The sequence below is a fragment of the Lathyrus oleraceus genome, chromosome 3 (genome assembly GCF_024323335.1).
Source record: "Lathyrus oleraceus cultivar Zhongwan6 chromosome 3, CAAS_Psat_ZW6_1.0, whole genome shotgun sequence".
NCBI lineage: Eukaryota > Viridiplantae > Streptophyta > Magnoliopsida > Fabales > Fabaceae > Lathyrus > Lathyrus oleraceus.
Window position 1 is genome coordinate 62,906,760 of NC_066581.1, and position 25,470 is coordinate 62,932,229.

Here is a 25,470-nt window from a genome sequence, read left to right on the forward strand (position 1 = left end):
GAGGAAATATTTGGCATTCGCGTGGTGTCATAAAAGCATTAACCAGACCTTTAGAACCCTAATTGACTCATCCTGACCATTAGAAAGTAGTGAGATAACTGGCTTCGGTTCCGACTGGAGTTGGTTGAGACTCGATACTACACTCTTTGAGATTGGACTTTAGGGAAGCTTCGGTCAACCACTTGGTGTTGCACTGAAGTGGACTTAAGGAAAGGTCAATGATTTGAGATCCTTCTAGAACCCGGTTACTATTCTAAGACAGGTTGAACCAACCAAACTTCAGTGGGGAGGGTATTTACCTATGGAACTCACGCAAGCCTTAAAACCTAGGAATGATTGTTGTGTGACTTGCTTGTGCTTGTTATTTATCTAACAACATGACATCATAACAACATAACATCATAACATCATGGCATTGTACTAACCATTTCAAGGATTTAGGGATTTAACTCTGCTAAAAAAAAACAAAAAAAAAAAAACAAAACAAAAGCAAAAACAAAAGAGAAAAGAAAAAAAAAGCTCTTTTTGGTAGTTTATGCAAAGTTAAATCCCGAAAGTCCTTGAAAACATTTCATACATTGCATTGCATCGCATAACAGGTATTCTAAAGGATCAGTGTTCTCACGATTTTCCTATCAAACAGATTCCAGCAGATTCAAACAGATTGAACAATGGCTCTCGAACAAACTGTCAAAGATCTCCAGGCCCAGAATGCTCAATTCCAGGAAATGATGCTGAGCTTATCTAAGGGGCAGGAAGAACTGAAAGCTCTTTTGATGGAGAAGAAGAAGGACCAGAAACCTGTGGGTTACATCAACCGGGGAGAAGGCTTAAGGGACAGGTTACAGGAGTCAAGATTAGAATTCCGAAGGATTCAGAAGAAGAGACCGAGAATGATTCGGAAGATGAGAATCCTAATCTCGTCAATTCTGAGGACGACGATGAAGATTATGAACATGAACAGTACTCTCCGAAGGATGATAAGTACAAGTTGCTGGAAGAACGTATGCTAGCTATGGAGGGGCAGAAAGTGCCCGGTCTGGATTTCGAAAACTTGGGTCTGGTCTCTGATGTGGTCATTCCCCGCAAATTCAAGGTTCCCATTTTCACTAAGTATGATGGTGCCTCTTGTCCTCAGATGCATCTAAGGGCTTATGTGAGAAAGATTCAGCCGCACACTACTGATAAGAAACTGTGGATCCATTTCTTCCAAGAGAGTCTGTCTGGCACACAGTTAGAGTGGTATTATCAGCTTGAGAGCTCTAACATCCGCACATGGACTGATTTATCAACAGCTTTCTACAAGCACTACCAGTATAATTCTGAGTTAGCGCCTACTCGGCTACAGCTACAAAATATGACTATGGGCTCTAAAGAAAGTTTCAAAGAATATGCTCAAAAGTGGAGAGATTTGGCTGGCAGAGTCAAACCCCCTATGACTGATCGAGAGTTAGTGGACATGTTCATGGGTACACTGACTGGCCCATTCTACAGCCATCTACTGGGAAGTTCCTCGTCAGGTTTCACTGAACTTATCTTGACAGGTGAACGGGTTGAAAGCGGCATTCGAAGTGGAAAGATACAGGCAGCTACTTCTGCAAGCACCAAAAAGTCCTATCAGGGAAAGAGTGAATCAAATGCTGTGTACAGTGAGAGGAAGCATAACAAGAAGAATCGTGACCATACTGTTGGGGCAGTTACAATTGCCGCACCGCCATCTCAGAACTTCCAACACAGACAAGACAGGTCGAGAAGACAGTTTACCAAGATCAATATGACTTTAACCCAAGCACTGCAGAGTATGTTAAAGGCCAATTTGATTACCCTCAGAGGCCCTCCTGCAAATCCCAACACTACTTCTCCTCGTTATAATCCCAACGCCAGGTGTGCCTACCACTCCGATAGCCCCGGGCATGATACGAATGATTGCTGGTTGTTGAAGAACAAGATTCAGGATATGATCGACGCTGGAGAAATTGAATTTGATCCTCCGGCGACCCCCAATGTCATCACAACACCTATGCCTAATCATGACCAGAATGTTAATGTTGTGGACGACAATTCTCACGTTACTGACGTTGCTGATTTAGCATCTCCTCTCCTGATCGTTAAGAAGAATTTATTGCAAGCTGGTTTATTTCCAGGTTGTGCTGAAGATTGCGATCTCTGTGTACTCCGACCCAATGACTGTTTGAAGTTGAAGAACGACATTCAACGACTGATGGATGATCGTACAATTCTATTTGAAAGGGTTCCTAAGGTGGACAACTCTATTGAAGAGGTATCTGTGATTGCTAGGTCCAAAGCTCCAGTGAAGATTACCGCTACTAGAGTGCCTGTGAAGATTACCGCTGAGCCCAAAGTGGCTCCCCTGATTATTACCGCACCTGGCCCCGTGCCATATTCCTCCAGCAAAGCTATTCCGTGGAACTATGGAGGCGACGTTTACATCCATGGCATAAAGCAAGTTGGTAGTTCTGCTAATCCTAATGATATTGTGGGGACTAGTAAAGTTACTCGAAGTGGAAGGATCTACTCCCCAGAAATCTCACCTCCCGCTCCCGAAATTCGAGGAAAAAGACCAGTCAATCCTCCTCAGTCAGAGACATCGGTCGAAGTTACTTCTGAAGATGTTGCCAAACAGGAAATGGAAGAGATGCTGAAAATCATCCGTAAGAGCGATTTTGATGTAGTGGAACAATTGGGGCATACTCCGTCTAAAATCTCAATGTTGTCCTTGTTATTATCCTCTGAATCCCATGCTAATACATTGATGAAATTCTTGAAGACCGCTCATGTGCCTCAAGAAACATCCGTCGATCAATTCGAACATTATGTTGCTAATTTGACTGTTGACAATGGCCTAGGCTTTTCCGATGCTGACCTGACGCCAGCAGGAAAGAATCACAATAAAGCTCTGCATATCTCCATCGAGTGCGAGGGGATCACCTTGGCTCACGTGTTGATCGACAATGGCTCCTCCTTGAACGTACTCCCGAAAGCTGTACTCGATAAATTTGACTACAAAGGCATTGAACTGAAACCTAGTGATGTTGTGGTGCGTGCTTACGATGGTGCGAAGAGTGTTGTCTATGGTGAAGTGGTTCTCCCTATCAAGATAGGACCTCAAGTCTTCAACACTACCTTTCACGTGATGGACATTCGTCCCGCCTACTCCTGCTTGTTGGGGCGCCCTTGGATCCATGGGGCAGGTGCGGTAGCTTCGTCGCTTCATCAAAAGCTGAAGTATCCAATAGCAGGCATGGTTGTCACTGTATGTGGAGAAGAAGAGTATATTGTCAGTAGTGTGCAAGCCTTCAAATACGTTGAGATGGATGGTGAATTCTTTGAGACTCCTTCTCAGTCATTTGAAGTGGTTCCTCCACCCAGTCCTGTCCTTAAGCCAACTCCCCTTGTGCCCAAGGTTGTTCGTGCTCCCCCTGTCATGATCTCTCTGAAAGATGCTCAAGCCGCGATTGAAAATGGTGATCGTGCTGGTTGGGGTCAACTGATCAATGTACCGTACAAGTCTGATAAAGCTGGCCTGGGGTTTAACTCTGGAAAGATAGTCAAAAATCAGATTAATGCTATGGAAGATGCTGATAGTGATTGCGACTTGGATAGCTGGATTTTCCCAACAATTGGTGACGGACTCAACAATTGGAAGACTGAAGACATTATCCCGATTTCCTTTAGTCAGGAGTAATTGTTATTGTTTATTCTAGAATTGCAAATTTTAATTTTCTTTTACAATCAAACTTCTTAAAGCATTGTGTCTATGCCCGAGGCACAATGGCTAATTTGTTAGGGGTTTGTCATTTTCATAAGCATATTCATATTCAATAGATCAATGGACTTTTTGCATTCAAATATTGCGCTCTTTATCTTTCCTGTCATTTTTCAAACAAGCTATGTTTCTTGCACACACTCACGTAACAATTTGCCGATCCATATCCACTCTGGATCCTGTTGGTAATGACTCTGCTACTGTTCATTATGACTTTGAAAATCCGATCTACCAAGCCGAGGATGGAAGCGAGGAAGATTGTGAAGTCCCTGGAGAACTTGCCCGACTACTACAAGAAGAAAAGACTATACAGCCGCATGAGGAATCAATTGAAATTGTAAATCTGGGTACTGAAATAAACAAGAAAGAAGTCAGAGGTTTCTTGGGGCACTCGAATTACATTGCCCGATTCATTCCACACTTGACTGCTACCTGCAAACCCATCTTCAAATTACTGAGACAAAATCAAGAGATGGTATGGAATGATGAATGCCAAAAAGCTTATGACAAAATCAGGAAATATCGCCAAGAACCTCCAGTTCCGATGCCACCAGTTGAAGGAAGACCTTTAATTACGTATTTGACCGTGTTAGAAAATTCAATGAGGTGTGTTGGGGCAACATGACGAGTCTGGTCGAAAAGAGCATGCCATATACTGCCTTAGCAAAAGGTACCGACTGTGAAACAAGATACTCACAGCCCGAGAAAGCTTGCTGTGCTTTAGCCTGGGCTGCTCGCCGACTAAGACAGTATATGTTGAATCATACCACCTTATTGACTTCTAAGATGGATTCTATCAAATACCTATTTGAGAAACCTGCTGTCTCCTGAAAGAGTTATCACTGACAATGGTACTAATTTGAACAACAAGATGATTACTGAACTCTGCACGCAGTTCAAAATAAAACACCATAACTCTTCTCCGTACCGGCCAAAGACGAACGGCGCTGTAGAAGCGGCTAATAAGAATATTAAGAAGATTATACAAAAGATGACGGTAACATACAAAGACTGGCATGAGATGTTACCATTTGCTCTTCATGGTTATCGTACTTCGGTACGAACTTCGACAGGGGCAACTCCTTTCTCTTTAGTCTACGGAATGGAAGCCGTTTTACCAGTAGAGGTTCAGATTCCCTCTCTAAGAATCATGAAAGAGGCGGGCTTAGATGAAGATGAATGGATTCAGACTCGACTCGATCAGATAAATCTGATTGATGAGAAGAGACTTGCAGCTGTTTGTCATGGACAGATATATCAGAAATGCATGACCCAGGCATTTAACAAAAGAGTTAAGAGACAGGTGTACCAACTTGGCGACTTGGTGATCAAGCGTATCATTCTACCACAAGGTGATCCCAGAGGCAAATGGACTCCCACATACGAAGGGCCATTTGTGGTTAAGAAGGTATTCTCTGGTGGAGCCATGATACTCGCTACTATGGATGGTGAAGACTTCCCACATCCCGTGAACGCGAACATAGTTAAAAAATACTACGCATAAAAGAGACCCGCTAGATCGACGTATCTAGGCAAAAGTAAGGGCATCCCGGCGAACCAAAAGGGTTCGGGCAAAAATTAGGGATATATAAAAAAAAATGTACACCCGGCAAGTCGAAAACCTGAAAAGGCGGCTTGGGCAAAAAAGGGTATCCTGGTGGACTGAAAACCTGAAAAGGCGGTCCAGGCAAAAATTAGGGATTAAAGCGTATGACTATGTCCCGTTCTCAGTCAACTTTCATCCAAGTTCGAGGGACTGACCAAGCCAATCACTTCTATCCGACAGCAAGGGATGAGATGCTCGAAGACATAATGACAGTAGTAGGCTTAAAATCAATAGGACTTCTTCCACATAGCTTTCTCTTTGTTTTCGACAATTTCCTCTTACTAGGATTTCTGTCTCCTTGTACACAAATTGCCTGTTTATAGGCCTCCTTTCAAAATCAATACAACCCTCTTTCAAAAAAAAGATGCTTTTGTTTTTACTTTTCTGTTTTGGTTGCGTAAATGTCCATTGATTTAATTTGAATTAATATGTGCATTTGAATATGATAAATGTTTACCAAAATATATGCGTAGAATAGCAATAGCAATTACTACCCGACTTCAGGATCGAGGAGAAGGTCTAACCATGCTTCCAATGAATCCGCTACCAATTCTATTCCCCCAGCAAGTCTGTTATTCCTCAGAAGAAATTAGCAGTATTCCCCGGCACAGCCAGTTACTCCCCAACAGAGGTCGGCATCATCAGACAGATTGATCATCTCATCCATCCTCAGCCAAGATCTGTGGAATATTTCTACCATCAGACAGAATCAAGAACCCCCTGCCGAGAAAGGGTCATCGTTACAAATATCTCCAATCAGTAGATGGGGATTTATTTTCCCCAGTAGAGTCCCCAAGCAGAACTTCTCATACGCATAACTCATTCATTACATCATTTCACAGCATACGCATGCATACAACATTCGCATTTATTTTAGCATAACACGAAACATCTCATACATCATGACATAGCATGAAGCTAACTTTTCTTTGCAGGTTATTTATCCTCCTGATATAGTCAAAATAAAAGGTTCATTCAGACAGACACCTTTATCAATCACATTCAAGATTCAGATACATATTTCAAATACAGTTCATGGGAACATTCATTCTGACAACACTTCGATATCCTCCTAACGATGGCATCTTTAAGCCCATCCCAGACATTTATTGCAAGTACAACATATACAGGTTATCAGATACAGCCTAACGTACGGTTCATTCTGATTCAGCCCAACATATGACTTCTTCAGCAACTCCAATGCGGTCTAACGTACGACCCATTTGGACCTTCAAATCCTCAGATGCTGCCTAGCGTACGGTATATTCAGGGGTGTAGTCTAGCGTACGACTACTTTCTTTTTCAGATGCAGCCTAACGGACGGCTCATTCTACAACTCGGATACGATCTAACGTACGATCCATTCTGAACTTCAACAACCCCAACGCGGTCTAACGTACGACCCGTTTGGATCTTACAACCCTCAGATGCTACCTAACGTACGGTACATTTCTGAAGTGTAGTCTGGCGTACGACTACCGCTTTCATCATCAGATGCGGCCTAACAGACGACTCATTCTGCGACGGTCTAACGTACGACCCGTTCGGATGTCCATCCCCTCAGATGCTACCTAACATACGGTACATTTCTGAAGTGTAGTCTAACGTACGACTACCCCTTTCGTCATCAGATTCAGCCTAACGTACGGCTCATTCTGCAACTCAGATACGATCTAGCGTATGGTCCATTCTGACCCTTATCCCCAACAGCATATGACACACTCCGACTCCCCAGCGAAGTCGGCAGCCTAATGGATGACTCATTATACGGTCTAACGTACGACCCAGTGTGGCACCCATGTCTTCAAATTGGCCTAATATACGGCGCGATCTGAAGCTTTCGTCATCAAACCTCCCGGATGGCATCTTTAAGCCCATCTCCATCAAGACCAACTGTCGATTCTCAAGTGCAAATTTTGGGGCATTCTAGTGTTCAATAATCTTCCACCTCCAGACCACGAATGGCATACACGCCATCCTAACTCTCTCGGTTCAAGAATATTGAACAGAGGCAGCTGTCATACCCCAAAAATTACCCATCATTTTTCCTAAAAAAAAAAAAAAAAAAAAAAAAAAAAAAAAAAAAAAAAGAATTTTTTTTAATTAATTAATTAATTAATTAATTAAATAATTAAAATAAATAAATAAATAAAATATAACAAATTATTTTGGACTTGGGTCTCCCTCATTCCAAGCCCATTACCCACGAAATTAGTCTATAAATACTGAAGTTTCAGTAGGGGGAGACTTGGAGTTTACACTGGGAGATTCACTGGAGAAAGAAGGAAGAGAAGCAAAACACTCTGAGGTTTCCTTGGAACAAAACCTTGAGGAAAAAGAAAGAGAGAGAACAGAGAAGGACGGATAGAAACTTTGGCATAGGAACCCTGCCTACCCGGAGAATTCAGAGTAAAGAAACCCTGAAGGCAGCCCATCTGCACCGAAGCCATCGCCGTCCAATTCCCGCTGCCTAACTTATTCCGATACTACAAGTGGTCAATCCCTTCAACCTTGAATTGGCAAACAGGTTTGCGTATCTCTATTGTTTATACTTTCAATTGGCCATATCTACATATATAATGTATCATGATTAAATGTTGATATATAATTTGCTTTCGTATGGGAATCTAAATACGCCTGAATACCCTGAATGTTTGACCATGTTATTCCTGTGATAAAATGCCATAAAATTCAAAGTTCCTAACATGGGGCTGTTTTCAAATTCAAAATCCGTGGCCTTCGCTAGGCGAGGCAGAGGCGAACGAGACAGTACCTGATTCTTCTAGTCTGTTTTTTTATGTTTTTATCATAGCCATGCATTATTCATCCTATCCTATTTATTGTTGTGATATTTCTCCGGTGTAATCTTCGATTGCACCCTGATTTGGTGTTCTGACATGTTTCTTTTTTTTGAGTTTCGTAAAGGTTCACATATCCCAGGAAAAGGTTATTGGCTAGGTATTCCACTTTATTTGTGGGATACCCTTGTGGAGTTTCACCCTAAATTAATTTTTAATGTATTAATTTCTAATGTATTAATTTTTTAATATATTATTTTAATAATTTTAATGTGGAGTTTCATCCTAATTATATAATTAATTGTAAAACTTTGCCTTTGAATAAGTGATCTTGGACCTCTCTTTGTTGCCTTACGATTACGATATTACGGTCATGTCCCGCGAACGTGGGGATACCCTTAGCAAAGACCCTTCGGTTAAATCATCATAAAATAAATTATAGTCCCTCGGATGTTGCCTTCGAATATACAACTTTGTCCCTCGATGACCCTCCGATGTTGCCTACGGTTAAATGATGATAGTCCCTTCGAATGCTAAGGTATCCTCATAACTGTTGCCTTCAATGACCAATCGATGACCCTACGATGACCCTTTTACATCCAAAGGATAAAACTACTTATTTCTCAATAATAAGGACAGTTTTACCCTCATAAGGATAGGAAATGCCCGTAAAGACCTTGGGTCGGTATAACTCTTAATTGCTGGCTCACAACTTAAAACATTTTTTTTTGCACCTCACGCCTTTCAAAATACCTTCAGAAAATCACCACTTAGTATACATTCATACTAGAATCATTACCGAGTTATATTTTTCTAAACAATTTTCAAAACTAAACGAGATAATCACTTTGTATACATTCATACAAGAATCATTACAAAGTTAAATTCTCTTTTCAAAACAATTTTTTCTAAACAATTCACAAACACTTTTTTTTCAGACAAAAATAATATAAGTGATCGAGCAATTAAGAGCCCATGGATAACCATGGATACAAAGGGTGCTAACACCTTCCCTTTGTATAATGTACCTCCCGAACCCAAAATCTAAATTAAGGTTTTTCCTGTTCTTTTCCACCTTTCCTTATTGGATAAAAGAAAAGTCGGTGGCGACTCTTGCTAACCGCGACATTGCGATTAAAACCACAAAAAAGTCCAGTTCACCGTATGACAGTATAAGGGTAGCCAAGGCAAGAAAAGAAGCTCTGGAAGTTCTTATTAGGAGCCTAGAACAGGAAGAAATGGAGAAGGCTGGTAAAGATTGAGATACCAATACCTCAAGAGAGAGGTCAAAAGCTCAATCCAGTGGCGACTCTGAAAGCTCTGAAGGCTCTGAAGGTGAAGGTGATACTTCTTCCTCTGATTGATGGTTCCCCCTGTGTGTTGAAGACTGAAGATTGAAGACTGTGTTGCTGATGTTTGGATGCTGAAGTTTTTACTTTTTTTTGAAATATGTGTAATTTGTGGCAGTCCTCATTGATGCCTGTGTGTAATATTTTGGGCTCTTAATGAGTTCCTTGGATTTGTTCATTATCTCAGCTATCACAACTGTGTATGATGATGGTTTATATTTCCTAACTATTATGTTTTAACATTCTTAATGTTATAACATCTGATCTGACATTTTCTGCTAGGCTAATTGACATTTATTTTGTCTAATTAGTCACCTTTGGTCAATTTTGACTAACAAGGGGGAGAAGTGTTGATGTGGAAGTTGATGTGGAAGCAGTTGTGAAACTATGAGCTGTATGTAGCTGAAGGACAACTATTATTGAAGGAAGTGCACAGGTGTTAAAACAGAATGTTGTTCTGTTTACAGATGTCAAAGGGGATGTCTGATGTGGTGCACAGGTGTTGATGTTGAAGCAGATGTCAGAATGACATTCTAACTGGTACAGGTGTTGTTGTTACAGTAGCTGTTATTTTCATGGAAGATGTGTGCACAGATTTAGAGGGAGAAGGAGTACCCTTGTATTTGTGTGTCTTACTAGTTGCATCCATAACTGGTAATTCTGTTTCTATTGCACAAATTTAGGGGGATGAGAAGTACCCTTGTGCATGTGTGTATTACTAGTAGCTATATCTAGTAATTATGTTTACTTCTGCTGCTGTTTAAATTGTTGTTTAACTGCTGATAGTTTTCTTGTGAACAAAAAGGACAAATATATGTTTTAGCCAAAATTTGCCGAAGGGGGAGTTTGTTGGTTCTAAGTGTTGGCAGCAATTTTGGTAAAACAAAGAGTGTTCACAAGATGTTATGTGTGATGTCTTAACATAAGATATCCTATGTACCTACTGGAGTTCAAGAACATAATCATGCAGGATTATTTCAGTATGTCATATACAATGCCATGACTTCTGATAATGTGTTCTTGCTGGAGTTGAAATGAAAAACATAATTATGCAGGATTGTATCAGGATGTCATACACGATGACATGACATCTGATGTTTGTGTACCTGCTGGAAGTTATAAAAGGAATTATGGAATTATGCAGGATTTTTCCAGGATGTCAGACCCGATGTCATGACATCATGTACACAGAACATTCAGTATGAATGTCTGGTGTTTTGTGATTGCATAATTAATGGCAATCTATGTATGATTGAAGATCTGATTTGCAGACGCATTCAATCATGAATTACAACCTGATTTACTTATTTTCCAAGGAGATCTAACCAGCTGTTATGAAAAGATTTAATTGGAAAATAGATTTAGGGTTCTCAAGATGTCCAAACCCAGCTGAAAGCTTCTATAAAAAGGGACTTAGAAAACTTGTTTTACAACACAACCAATACTGAGCGAAATATAGAAAGAGATAGGATTTGTGTTTGTTTAGTCGTAAGACTTGTAAGCCATTCAAGTCATCTTTTGATGATTAAATTGGACTGATTTGTGGTTGTAATTTGTCACTCTAAAGCTGTTAAGCAAAAGTGTGTGTCTACTTGATCAAAGCTGTGAAGCAAGATCAAGTGTGTGTCTACTTGATTAAAGCTGTGAAGCAAGATCAAGTGTGTGTCTTCTTGATTGAAACTGTGAAGTAAAATCAAGAGTGTGTTATTGAAAAGTGTTTTCTTTTCTCAAGGGATTGTTGTTTAAGATCACAGGTGTGATTGTAGGGAAGTGGGTGGGTTCTCATATCTAAGAGTGCTTAGGTAGAAATTGCACGGGTAAATATTAGGTGAGAAAGACTGTAACTTGTTGAAGTGTACGGAGAGTCTTTGAACTGATTCTATTTTAGTGAATTTCCTTCCTGGCTTGGTAGCCCCCAGACGTAGGTGAGTTGCACTGAACTGGGTTAACAATTGCTTGTGTCATTTGCTTTACCATTCTGTATCTTTATCCTGTTTGTGTTAACTGATATTAGTGTCGTGACATTACCTTCGACATCTTATATCTGATACAAGAATTTCACAAATGGTATAATCTTGGACTCTTTGGAAATCTACTATCATGGGGAACATCTTTGATGTTAAGACTTTTTCCATTTGAAGCTTGGAACATGGTGAGTTCTGGTCTTGAAGTTGTAAGAATCAAACATACTTGAAAATTTTCTAAATTAAAAGTCAAATGAACCCTTTTTCCACCTTGAATAAATTTTGCTATGATCTTCAAATGACTTTGATTCCTTCTACAAAGTTGTAGCTCTTTCAATTATATTTAATTTGATCACAAATTTTACACCATTTGGAGCGTGCATGATAGAGTTATGGATTTTAGAAGTTGAGGAAAATTGCTTGTTCAATGATGAGGACCAAAATGGACCTATAATGTATCCTCATGGAACATGACCTTGAAAGTGGAATTTAATCTTTATCAAAGAAGAAAAATTGAAGACGACATATTGAAATTGATCATGAAACTTGGATCATCTTTATATAATAAAAGTTGAGAAAGTTATGATTATTGGAAGTTGACCTTCTATCTAGGGCACAAACAAAATGACCTATAATCTTTCACCATAGAAAATGACTTTCCAAGAAAACTTAGCTCTTGATGCCACCATAAAAGTTGTTTTTAATGTCATAAATAGTAACTTTTCTCTTAGAATCATTTTCATATGACAAAAATTGTAGGAGATAGGGTCTAGGGAACCCTAGATTTGACTAGTTGACTTTTTTGGTCAGCCTCCTTGAACCAACTTGAAAACTTGAAGTTCATTTGCTCTTAGAGGCTCATGGAGGATAATATATGCTTATGATGAAGTACAATGAAGTATACATTGATATCTTTGACCAAATATTAAAGAAACTTGCTAAGAAAGGCACACAAGATACCTAGATGAATTAGGGCTTCCTTGACAAACAAGCTTCAAACTCTTTATGGGTTCTTGATCAAAATGAAAAATGAAGAACATGGGGATCCATATATGATGCTTAGAATAAAAGTGGACCCTTGCTTGATTAGTCTCTTGTATTGAGGGTCTCAACCCTAATTGTGAGCTTGGTGAGGCACAAGTGGACACACACACTATAAAAGAAACAAAGCTACACTAGACATGCTTTTTTATTTTTTGTTAGTAAATAAAGAAAGTAAAGTATGATACAATCACAAATGCTCTGTGATCTCTCCCAATGCAAACCCAATGAATGATAGGTGAGGAGGATACCAAAGTGTGATCTTAATGCCAATGCAAAGCTATGAGATGGCATGAGGGATCTTAGGGGTCAAAATTAGGGTCTTACACATTGATCAATCACCGCGTAAATCATCGTCATGAATTAATCATGTCACTTCACTCAAGAGTATCATATAACATATTAACACATGGTATATTATGCTTAAAACATATCATGCACATCCTAAGCCATGATTCAAGAACCACTCAAGGAAGCTCATTTTAACCCTTAGCAAAACCACAATTCAAGAGGTGTTCTCAACAATATTCCCCAGAGAGTATCCTTAACAAATAAGATTCATAGAATATTCTTAATACATCTCCAACAAGTCTCCTATGCATTTATTCCCCAGAGAGTATCCTTATAGTCTCCAACGGAAATTTACCTACACTAAGAAAGTGTTCAAATTTAAGTTCAACAAAGGACGATTGAACTTAACTTTGATGAGTACATCTGTCTTCAATGAAGGGAGTTTGAATAGAATGTTACTAATAATATATCCCCCACTAAGATAATGTTTAGATGTGATTACATTCCCAACAATCACATTTGGATATGGCTTTATCCATCCCCTACAGAGTTGTCTAACATGTTTACATGTTCGCTGCGATCCACCGTCAGCAAGAAGAAACAAAGCGCGATCTATTAACATTAGAAATATATGTATGGGTCAAGAGCACTGAACAAGATTTTCTAACCCCCATAAGATTCTATTGTTAGTCAAGAGCAACTAGACATGATCTTCTAATCCTTTGGGAAGTCTATTTTCAGTTAAGAGCAACTAAATTTGTTTCCCCAAAGCCTTTGCATTGTATTTGATGATTAAGTAATCAAGAATATTCATTAGTTTCATTAAATTCACTCATTTCATGATTAAGAAAACACGAGTATTTCTTTATTCAGTCATCATCCGGTGATTAATAAGTCAAAAGTATTCCTTAATCCTATAACATTCATTCATAATCACGAGCATCATTATACTTCATTTAGGGATAAAATTTGGGTCTGTTTTAATATTTGAACTATCTTTCACCATGACGATTTGAAGACAAAAATTCTTTATATCATCCGGTTAAAGTTTCTGAAATATGGGAAACTGTCATACCCCAAAATATTCTCAAGCATTCATTCATCGAAGCATTTGCATCGTAGTTCAGTCAATCATTCATTAGTTCAATAAAAGTCAACATTCAATATACTTTTAGTTCGTTTTAAATTCAAAAATTGATTCAATTGCGTTTCATACATATTCATCGCCCCATGTATTGTTTTAAGCCAATCCAAGGTCATCAGAATAAAGTTTTGGATTTACAAGCAGATCAGTAAAAGTGATTCGACAAAGTGCACGAGATTAGCGGGCAAAATATTTCAATTGTTGATCTTTACCTTATTGTTTTACGAATCTACGACGCACGTAAGTCGTGTTGATGTACTTACTTTATTTTTTTGATGTTGTTTATGATCGCATTTTTACCCGTCAGAGCCTGTTCATCAGAGTATTTTTAATTGTATTTTTTAACTTTTCCCAACATTTTTATTAAACTTTGTCGGGTGTAGATCATTTTAATATATTCATTTTATTTTTTTGATAAAACGTGTGCCCGAGTGTTATTCGTTTTGACCCTTTTTTTCTTTCTTTTAATCTGATTAATGTGTTTTTTTTCTCCGTCATGTTTCTTTTCCCATTTTATTTAACTAATACCAAGGATCATTTTGTCATTTAATTATTAATTGAAGCCCTATTTTTATGTATAGTTATGTTATGAGAGAAAACGGTTTTCCAGCCAAAAAGACCAGTCTATCCACCTGTGACCCTTTCTTCATATCTCCCCCCTCCCCAACGTCTCTCATTTTGTGGACTCTCTCTCTCTCTCTCTCTCTCTCTCTCTATATATATATATATATATATATATATATATATATATATATATATATATATATATATATATATATATATATATATATATGGGTGGAGGAGAAAACAGATTCATTGGAGGGAGGGGTGGCGTTGAAAAAAAAATAGGGACTGATCCTTTCCTTCGTAATACACTATTACGTAAACCTCTAGCTGATTTTTCTTCTTAAAGATACAAAAAACACTACTCTTGTGTTCTTCATAGGATGATCTTCATAACATGTTGCACTTTTATACTCTTTCGTTCATGTTACCACTAACAAAAAACCATAACTACACACACACCCTTCAAACATCTTCCTCATAAACTAACCTGCAAAACCACCATAGCCACAAATTAAACCTTCAAAACATCAAATACAATAACAACCATATTGCAGCAAGTCAAACTCACACAACAGAAATTCAAAAAGACGAAAAACAAAACACGGAGGAACCGAACTGCCACCACCATGCGTACGCAAACACTACATCGTCGTATAAACTCTCGTAATCCATCAACATGAATTCAATGAATAACCTATTTTTTTAATAAATATAACTTTTGTTAGTTATACGAGTTTTGTAATATTTAATATTTTCCCCTCGTAAATATCTTCTCATATGAGATGAAAATATCAAGATAAGTATGAGAAATGAGATTGGAGATTAATTTTTCTGTCTTCTTTGTTATATTGTTGTGATATTTCAAGTCTTATCTATAAACCTACAATTGTGGCTCAATAGACAAATCCAAATGACATAAAATCAGATATACAATCCAGGGCCATTAGCCTATTTTCCATAGTGCATACCCTTCTTTTCTTTTACACCCCTAGTTGAAAAAAAGAACAATAACAATAAATATGAGCCTCATTGGACTTGGGCCTTGCACCCATAACTATTCAAACTCCCTTTCATCTTTGCACCCCTAGCAGAGACCCCTTTCTATTTATTTTGTTTCCTGAGTTTTTTGGTTTTTCTTTTAATCTCTTTTAATATTTAACCACATTAAAATTATTTTTTAATCATCATTAGGTTAGTCTTAGTTAATTAGGATTTAATTCCTAAAATATGATTAATTTCTACATTATGAGTAGATCGAATTTAATTAGATAATCAGGGTTAATATCATTAACCTTTATTTTCTCTATTTTTTCTTTATCTTTAATTTACAATTCATGGTTGATTGCTTGATTCTTCTTGATATAGTAACCTTTAATCTCTTACAGGTTCCCTTAGGTTATTTATTCAATTAATTAACTAATATCATTGATTAATTAATTGAATTTGAAAGACTTAGGACCTGTACCATACATATTCCCTTAGGTCAAATGCAACTTTATTCATTCAAAACCCTAGAAAATAGGTAAAGTTAATGCATGACAACATTAGGCTTTATTCCTCATTTATGATATCACTGTGTCAAGCTTAATAACATGACATACCTGATAACTCTTTACTAAATATTCACATAACAAAATCCACAATTAGATTGAAATGTATTATCATATAGAACATCTCTATCAAATTTAAAATAAATCAAAAATCATTTAGTATGTTTAAGAGAAGGATCAAAATTAACAGTTTTGTAAGACATTAATTTTTTATTGATGTTAAATTTTATATAGATAATCTATATGATAATAGTTTTCAATCCAACAATGGATTTTGTTATACGAATACATGGTGAAGAATTCTCTGAGGTGTCATGTTACTAGGTTTGACACCTTAGTGTCATTTGATCCTGAGAAAATTATATGTTTCTTATAAATTAACTTAAATATCCAAATAGGTGAAAAATATACGTTTCTTATAAATTAATTTGAATATCCTAGTACGAGAAAAATATATATGTTTATTATAAATTAATTTTAAATATTTTTAAATTAATAAGTGAATCTTATTTCTTTTAAAAGACGAGAACAAATTTACTATTGATCCAAGTACTTTATAATTAATATCAAAATACTTACCTATGAGAACAAATATGTTAGTGATTCAAATATTTTTATATATGAAAAAATTATATTTATGATATAAATATAAAGAAAAATATATATTTATTTTAACAATAATAAACTCTTTTGGTTAAACAATTTTGTCTTTATTTCATTTTATTTTTATTATATTTTAGAAACAAATACGCGTATCATACCAGTACCCGTGTATAGGCACGTGTATTTTACTAGTTTAAAGACCAGAAAAGATATTTGTGGCTTTTAAACAAACCATAAGGGAGTGCCATGTAGGGGTGGCAAAGCGGGCAACCCCCGTTTCGTTTAGGCTTGCCCCGTTTAAGCTCGTCCAAAATTGAGGCGGGTGGGACGAGCCAACTTAGGCGTTCAAGCTCAAAAGTCAAGCTCGCCCTGTTTACTGACGAGTTAGCGGACCGTCCCGCCAATTTTTTTTTTTATAAATTTGATGTACTACATAATTTACAAAATTGTTAATCATTACTAAAGAGGTCAATTTTTTTTTAAACCAAATGGATTATTTTGGGATTTTAGTGTGTTTGTCTTAATGTAAATGTCATATTCGTCAACATAAATAAAACAATAATACCATAAACTTAAAACAAACACACTAAAATCCCAAAATAATTCATTTGGTTTAAAAAATCAACAAGCATAACCTAGTTAAGAACATATGTGGACAAAAATCGAGAAAACAAACTAGCACAATCTAAATAAGGACAACCAAGAATCAACAAAAAAAAAAAACAATCTTAAAGGCTCCATGATAAACACTTAATCAATCATCATATATGTTGTGAACATATAAAGTTTTGGATGATATCGTAGCCATTAGATGAAACCTCTCACCATCTCTCTCCTCATCGTCACCCACTATTTACCTTAAAGCTTTAGTTAGAATCTGTCTCTAATGACAACTAGTAATAGAAAAAAAAGAAAAGAATGTATTCTCTATATTTTGCAATAAAAACTTTTTCTATTATGAATAAAGATAAAAAAACGAAATAAGGTGTTTGTGGTTATGTGAAAAATGAATGTTAGAATTTGAAGACATGGAGGTTGTTTTAAAAGTATGTCTACTATCACGTTAATATTGTTTTAATTCAAGTAAAAAAATATTTTTTTTAACAAAAAGCGGGAAAACCCCGCCCTGCCGTGCCCTCGATCCATTTTAAAAACAAATTAGGAGGGGTGAGCCAACCTAAGATACCGAGCCGAAAACCTCACCCAAACCGCCAAAAATGGTGGATTAAACGGGCAGACCCGACCCGTTTTGTCATCCCTAATGCCATGTAATTATGTTTCTTTCCTTTCCGTTTTCTTTTCCATCCAAATCAGAGTAACTCTATTGAATGAGTGATTTCTCTTCTTCAAGTACTTTTCCTCCCACTTTCACCTCAAACAAACAATGTATAAAAGAAAAACTAGTTTTGATCTCTTTTCTCTCTTCCTATTGCACACAACTAGGGGTGTTCGCGGTGCGGTTTGGGCGGTTTTTGCGATAAAAATCACCCGAACCGCAAGAGAAAAAAGCATGCGGTTTGGTTTGGTTCGGTTGACTTTTAGAAATAAAACCAAACCAAATCAATGCGGTTTGGGTTGGTTCGGTTGGTTCGGTTTTTTATAATATTTTTATTGAGCCATATATACTCCTATAAATAACGACATAACTTTGTGTTTAGTCATTCATACATTACTAAATAACATCAAAATTCATCATATTTAGACAAAAACGTTTCATTCAATATACAAAAAACCAGATTAGAAAAAAGTGGAATAAAAGACAAATATAAATAGTAGCATAAAATAATATCAAAGACATTATAATAAAATATAAAAAAAACATATGAGATGAGAGATTAGAAAAGATGAAAAAAATAACATAAGAGATGCGAGATTCAGAAGAAAAGTGCAATAAAAACGTAATTGGAAGAGAAAATAGTAACATAAAAGATAAAAAAGAAAGAACATAATAGAGGACTTATTAGAGTAGAATAGGCGAGACCTACATGAAAAATAAGATGAGAAGAATGTGTGATACTACTATGAGAGATTTAAGAAGGTTGAAATTGAAACCCTAAGTGTGATTAAGAGAAAATCGTTTGTAATGGTAAGGTTAAGGTATACTAGGTTTGAGGTTTGAGTTGGATGTGGGATAAGTGAACTTTGAGTTGTAACATAATGCGGTTTGGTTTGGTTTAGTTCGATTTGAAAAATACAAACCGCAAACAAACCAAACCGTGCGGTTTTGTTAAAAAATGACCCAAACGAATCCGAACCAAATGCGGTTTTTTACGGTTTCGGTTTGGTTTGGTTTGATTTGCGGTTTTCTATTGGGTTGGTTTGGTTTTGAACACCCTTACACAAAACTCACCATAAGAAATACTGTGCAACCGCGTTGTCTTCCATTTTCGAAAAATCGAATTTTCGTTCGCAATTGCACCTCGCAAGTTTCGAAGCCATGGATGAAGAATCAGCTCGTCCCATCAGAATCATGAACTTCGTCTCCGAAGATCAAGTAAGTAAACTCTCTTCATTCACAAACTCTCATGCTTCAATTTCCCTTCTTTTCTCGAAAATCAACGAATTACGCATAAATTAGGGTTTCATCGTCAAATTCCTCATCTACACGCGGTTGTTGAGTTCGTTTGTTTTGTAACAGTTGCTAGAATCGAAAAAAACAAGAGGCGAACGAGTTGAAGACGGTACTGCCCATAGGGACAGACCTCTGTACGAGGTTTGTTTTTCATTTCTCTCTAAGAAAATTTTAGATTGTAATAGTTATCTGTCAAGAAAGTCTTTGATTATGAGAAAATTACTACTTACTGATTAGGCTTGCATTTTCTCAGATTCTAAAGGAGAATAAGGACAAGAAGGATGCTGAGTTTAATGAAAGGTTCAAACATAGTGAGTTATTGAATTCAACCAGCATTTATGATTTATGATGACTTGTTTGCGAAAATTTGTTTGGATTCTTGTATTTTACAATAAAATAACTAAATGTGATTGTGTATGTGGCAATGTCAACCAGCGTTTTAGGGTTTAGGGGCTATAGTTCTATGGCATAGTGGAATTTGAACAAGCAACTATTGTTCAACAACACGCGATTTAGTACAAAGTGTTGTCAAATAGAAGGTATAAGTGCCGTGGCGCCGTAACGTAGGAAAATTAGAACAAACTGCTATTTTATGTAGTCACCCATTGACAATATTGATGCCAACTCTCAACTGTTAATCCTCTCATGTTTGCTTGGTGCTGTACCAGGGGTGGAGGGAGAGGGGGGACAGGTAGGTGCTATGGCTCCCCTTCAAGTTTTTAAATTTATTTTTAGAGTTAGGTAGTCAACTACTTTATGATCCCAGGATTGGTTAACTAATAAGCAATTTTTTTATGAAATTTTAGATTTGGAGTGATAAAATGAGAATTTTAATACTGAACTTAGCAAAAGGCCTGAAAAAATCAGCAAACCGCTTTTTCATTCTGCATCATATTAAATGTATTATATTGTACTTGCGAAAAGTACAATAGAGTGGATCGCACCAGCAATGTACCGGGCGAAACCCTTTTGTTCGCTGATATGTGAATATATCTTTATATTTCAATATTTGAACCTGGTGAAGTTATAACTACTCAAGTTGGTGTCTTGGAGGAGGACACAGTTTCCTTTAATTCTCAAGAATGATTTGGTTGGTAAGAGTGAAAATTCAAGTTCCATGAACAACATGTTTGCTAGAACTTGAGTAAGAAAACATGAGATCGTCAATATCTCTAACGGCATATGGATGTTCATACATCTAACATACATTAGAAAGATGTGGTCAATATGCTCATTCTAAACTTATTGATTGAGCAGAAAGGTTGGGATGATAAAGTCAACTTTCAACCTGACTATTACAATTTTAGAACAATCAAAAACAAATAATAATTATTATTACTTATAATTCCATGGGATATCTGTATGTAGTCAATAAAAAAGAACAATAAGCCACACAATGAATGTGGAGGTGGAAAACTACCTCTTGATCCCTTGGTCAGGAACCAAGAGCCACTTAGCTGCAAAAGTATGCATATTGCATGAAATTCCTCCCATGGTTGCTTGCATGTTATCTTAACTCTTGTGACATCATCATATAAATATTAGAGCTTTGCTCATTTCCCTTGAGTTTTGGTGGCTGTACCTTTTGAGATGGGCATAGTTTAAGCTCATTGTTTTACTTATTTTCAGATTTCCCCCCCTTAATTTTTCTCTTTTCTACACGGTTTCTTTTTGTAGTAATCTTGGTTAAACTTTGACTTGTTGATATTTATCATAGGACCTCCCAAAGCTTTAGATGAAGATGAGACTGAATTTCTTGATAGTTATGAAGCAGTAAGTTTCTGTTTTTCTTATTACAGCATTTGTTTGATGGGATTTACATGTCTAGGACCTGAGAGTATGAATTGTGGAATTTTATCTGATTGTATATATTTTTGGAAACAATCTGATCAGCTTTAACGTTGTGAGAACAAAATAGTTGAAAGAAGAGATTGTTGATGAAAAGCTTATGAAAGTTTTTGTTCTTCTTTCTAACATAAAATATGTGTTCTATCTACCTTTCAGTCAAGAAAGGAGTATGAGCGAAAAGTGGCAGATGAGGAAGCCCAACAATTACGTAGCTTTCAAGTTAAGTCATAACAATTACTGTATGATAACAACTCTTCTATTTTATATACAAATTCCTCTTTTGTACTGTTTGTTATATTTTCTCTCAAATAATTATGGATTGTTTTTTTAGGCGAAGTTATCATCATGTGTCCATTACTTGGTCATTGATTTTTGTTTCTATATGCTTTTGTATGTTCGTCTCAGGCGGCAATAGCAGTGCAGTCCAACACTGTGATTGAAATTAAGGAAAAAGCCCCCGTGCTTGCAATCCAGGTTGGTCAGCGGATTTTTCTTCTTCTTTTGGTAACAGTTTTATGATGAATATAGTGCATTAATGATTACAATACTATGCAGTAGTGTTGCCTCTGCTATCCCAGTTCCATTGCTAACATTTTAACATAATCAGCCAATATCAAAGTCTATCATGTGCAGAATAAGATCTTTGAAAACTAGTCGCCTGGAAGGGTTTGACCACCATCATCATCAATTAACATTCATACCAACATGTTTCTATTCTAGCATTTTGTCCTTCATGTAGTTTTGTTTTCTATAACTTTATAGTTTATGAGTGGCTTTTAAAACTCCCAAATTAACGTTCTTCTTTTTACTAGTAGGTTACTTGATTAGAACCTCCTCTCCTCTCTAGACTGCATATCATCATTTAGTACATTTGCTGTGTTTATTCATCTAAGACTTGAAAAGAAGCCATAATTTATAACGATCCCATGGCTGATGCATTCACAACAGAGTGATGCCATAATTTCCTAAATACTTAGTATACATGTTACTGATAAAAAAGCGGTTAACTGATGAAAATAATTGTAGTATATAACTAGTCCAACACTAAAGAATTAAAGAGCTACAAAAACAAATGCCTCCCAGACTCCCACACCCGTTTGTGCAGCAATGTCCACGAACACAAAAGCCTTTCACCTCTTTAGTTTTTGTTCTCACTTAGTAACTTGACAATGACTAGTGTAATTAAACTCTTTTATTAATGCATTGTTTGGATCATAGATTCATAGTATTTCTAAAATTGGAAATCATTTTAGTTCATAAATAGTATAATGATAAATACCCATGAGTTCCAAAGAATATAAACTTCCAAGTAGTTAACTATGTTATAGTACATAATATTATCTGATAAAGCCAAAGATTAATCTTCTTGGATAATTTGGTTGGATATTTTTAATGGGGCCTCCCTCTCCAACCATATTTTCCCACCTACAAAGCTCAAATCCTATGCCTTGCTTAAGAGAATCAAATCTAGTTACACTCTGACCAACATTATGTTGCTGTTTTTTTGTCTGTTATTCATTCTGTTTTCTCTGGCAGGAAGAAAAGCCTGCTGCTGGAAAGAAGAATCCAGCCTCTCGCCCATTAAGCATGATTATAAAAGTTAAGCCTCAAGCTAAAAAAGCCAAGGTGGATGAAGGAAATACCGAAGAAGTTTCAAAAGCAGGGATTACTTATGTGAATGATAAGAGTAAGCCTTTAGAACCAGTACAACCATTGAATGGCATAGCTGATAAGTCAAACGAAGTTGGCCTAACTGGCCTTGTTTCGTATAGTGATGAAAGTGATGATGACTTGTAGTTTGATATCTGTATGATGAGAAGTTATATGATTCTGGCTACTCATATGCCTATTATAGTAAAACTAGATTTATAGTTGAAGGTTTATGATCCATGCATAAATATGATTTCCGACTAGATTGAGAATGGCTGCATATAGATATACACTTCATTTGAAAAGAGAATATATTACAAAATAAAGACCACAGAAACTGCATTTTAGTTTCCTGACCCCTAACCGGCTCAACTTTTTATATTTGAACCATGTAACATCTTGCTCTTATGCATTAAAAAGACAGACATTTAGAATCTGGCATAGTGAAGTTTATAAAAGTTGCTGATTTATAAGACCATGAATTTGATCAATGAAGGGAGGGAGATGTGCCTCCCCCACGCACCATGTAACCAAACGAATCCCTCTATTTGGGAGTGGCAGCGAGCGCACAATGCCAGCTGGCACAATGACAGAGCCTTGAATGGGGACCACATGGACAGGTGGACCCCACTGATAGTCCACATTGTCAAATCCCAACCTCCCCCACTCAGACATAAAGAGTGTGGCGTAATTCGGTGTAGGTGCAAACGGGTCCTCCTCATCCTCATTGCCACATTTTATATGGTCACCCTTCAAGTACTTATCAAACTCTAATGGTAACCTGGACTTCGCCTCTTGAATCAGCTTTACCACTTCAATGATATTTACTGCTTTTCCAAGTGACTCGCATGAAGTTGTAGTTGTCACTGGGAAGAAACAGTTTCCATAGAAACCATTGGGTAGAGGAGGGTCTATGAGGTGTCGACAATTTGCAAAGAACACAAGCTTCACTTGAGTATTGGGATCAAAATTAATGGCTCTTGTTCTGCTGCTCCAAAACAAAGCAGCAACAATTTCAAAGGTAGAACAACCTCGCCTAGTTACTTGTTGAAACTGTCTTTTCAGCCGGTTGATTTGATCCATAGTCATGTCTATGTTAGAATTCTCTAGCTTGTAGTGTGGCATTTTATGTGGACCTGTTATAGGTAGTTTCGGCAATGCATGTGCTTGAGGAGAGGGAGATAAGTTTCTGTACCACACTGGTTCAATGGTGGGCTTGTCAAGTCCTCTAGCTAGCTCCCCAACCGCATTCAGAAATTGTGCAGCGCCAAGGCCATCACAAATGCTATGGCTGAATACCAGGCCTATCACAAAACCCCCACAACCAAATTGTGTCACCTGAAACAAGAATTTTGTTACCACCAAATGAGTAAACCACTCTAAAGATACATAAAAATAATGACATTTAAATTCTGCCTGTGTTGCTAAATATACATTCACATAAGAGTTGTTGTGCTAACATTAACTAAGCTAGAACAAGCCATTCTTAAATGTTAAAGGTTTAAGCATTCTGATTCTAGCAAATACAGGTGTTTATGCTTTAAGTTCCTCCAATTTGTTTCTTTTATTGAAATGATACTCCTTTTATGTTTGCGATCAATTTCTATTTATTAATATTGGCATAGCTTATGGAAATAGACGTCACTATTGTCATGTATGATAAAGAAAAAATTAAACAAGCTGAGCATGAAGTTTGCAACTTGATACCTGCATTTTCACAAGGGGTTCAATTTGTCCGATCTTCTGAACATCATTGGGAAGAAGATCATCATAGGGAATCGACTCCATGTCATTAAAGAAATTGACAGAGTCAAGTCTGCAATCAGTTGATGCCTCAACGTACCACACACCATCACCCGAACACTCGATTTGGAGGCACCATGGTTTAGACTCTTTGAGCCGTCCTGCAAGAGGGTAGTAGGGAACAAGTGCTAGGGACAATGCCTCTCTTATGACCCTTGTTGCTTCAGGGCCATGTCTAAACACATGCAAGGTTCTAACATTGCATCTTAAAACAGGTAATCTGTCGATTACCGACAAGTCTAGTGTGACCAATGGTGTCTCCTTTGCAGGTCTAACTAGGTCTTGTTTTGTTCTAATCACAGACATTGCCATGATAATCTATATAGAATAGAATCAAAAGAATGGCTTGGTAAGATTGTTTAATTTGTATGATTTCATGAACCATTGTGGATATGCATTGTTTATATATGGTTAAATTGCAAATTTTATATTTTGAGCCTCTTGGCCTTCAAGTCTAATTTTTGTGCACATTTGGAGGCGTACTCATCAGCATATATCTTGCTTTGGCGTCAATGCAAACAAGTTTTGAGCAAAGAATTGTTGTTTGAATAGTTAAAAATGAAGCTTTATTTTGTGATTAAATTAGTTACTATTTCTTGTATTTTATGTTTGCGCTTGTATAGCATGTTTCTATTTGGATCTTTGAAGCAACTCAAGCAAGGGGTCTCACTTTTTTACTTTAAGCACATTCATACGATTTCTTAAAATAAAAAATAGGCACATTCATACGTTACTTACCTATGTTTATGTTTCATATATACATTTTTGTCTTAATAGACCAGTCCTTATGTTTCCTATAAATGCATATTTTTTCCTTCAAAATTTCCATCTCATTGTTCCATGTAAGTTTCAATCTCTTTCTTTGCGTTTCTTGTTTCATTCATTTCACTCGCTCTC

The 25,470-nt window shown here is 36.8% G+C and overlaps 2 protein-coding genes across 2 annotated transcripts; one reads left to right on the forward strand and one right to left on the reverse strand.

The window, feature by feature from the left end:
• The first annotated feature begins 19,025 nt into the window (after positions 1–19,025).
• LOC127132556 (uncharacterized) lies at positions 19,026–22,997 on the forward strand. The gene is made up of 7 exons (XM_051061512.1): positions 19,026–19,194; positions 19,339–19,413; positions 19,526–19,583; positions 20,990–21,045; positions 21,277–21,339; positions 21,526–21,594; positions 22,657–22,997. Exons 1-7 carry the CDS (start codon positions 19,138–19,140, stop codon positions 22,915–22,917), a joined length of 639 nt encoding a protein of 212 aa, XP_050917469.1. The 5' UTR covers positions 19,026–19,137; the 3' UTR covers positions 22,918–22,997.
• A 41-nt stretch (positions 22,998–23,038) lies between these two features.
• LOC127132555 (acyl transferase 4) lies at positions 23,039–24,967 on the reverse strand. Its single transcript, XM_051061511.1, has 2 exons — positions 24,478–24,967; positions 23,039–24,108 (listed from the first exon to the last, which is right to left on the reverse strand). Exons 1-2 carry the CDS (start codon positions 24,883–24,885, stop codon positions 23,221–23,223), a joined length of 1,296 nt encoding a protein of 431 aa, XP_050917468.1. The 5' UTR covers positions 24,886–24,967; the 3' UTR covers positions 23,039–23,220.
• Positions 24,968–25,470: the final 503 nt, after the last annotated feature.

Excerpts from the sequence above, each read along its gene's own strand:
- LOC127132556 (XM_051061512.1), top strand. The coding sequence starts at position 19,138 with ATGGATGAAGAATCAGCTCGTCCCATCAGAATCATGAACTTCGTCTCC. Across the intron at positions 19,195-19,338 it reads ACTTCGTCTCCGAAGATCAA|TTGCTAGAATCGAAAAAAAC; the intron begins GTAAGTAAACTC and ends GTTTTGTAACAG. Across the intron at positions 21,595-22,656 it reads CCCCCGTGCTTGCAATCCAG|GAAGAAAAGCCTGCTGCTGG; the intron begins GTTGGTCAGCGG and ends TTTCTCTGGCAG.
- LOC127132555 (XM_051061511.1), bottom strand. The coding sequence starts at position 24,885 with ATGGCAATGTCTGTGATTAGAACAAAACAAGACCTAGTTAGACCTGCA. Across the intron at positions 24,109-24,477 it reads AACCCCTTGTGAAAATGCAG|GTGACACAATTTGGTTGTGG; the intron begins GTATCAAGTTGC and ends TTCTTGTTTCAG.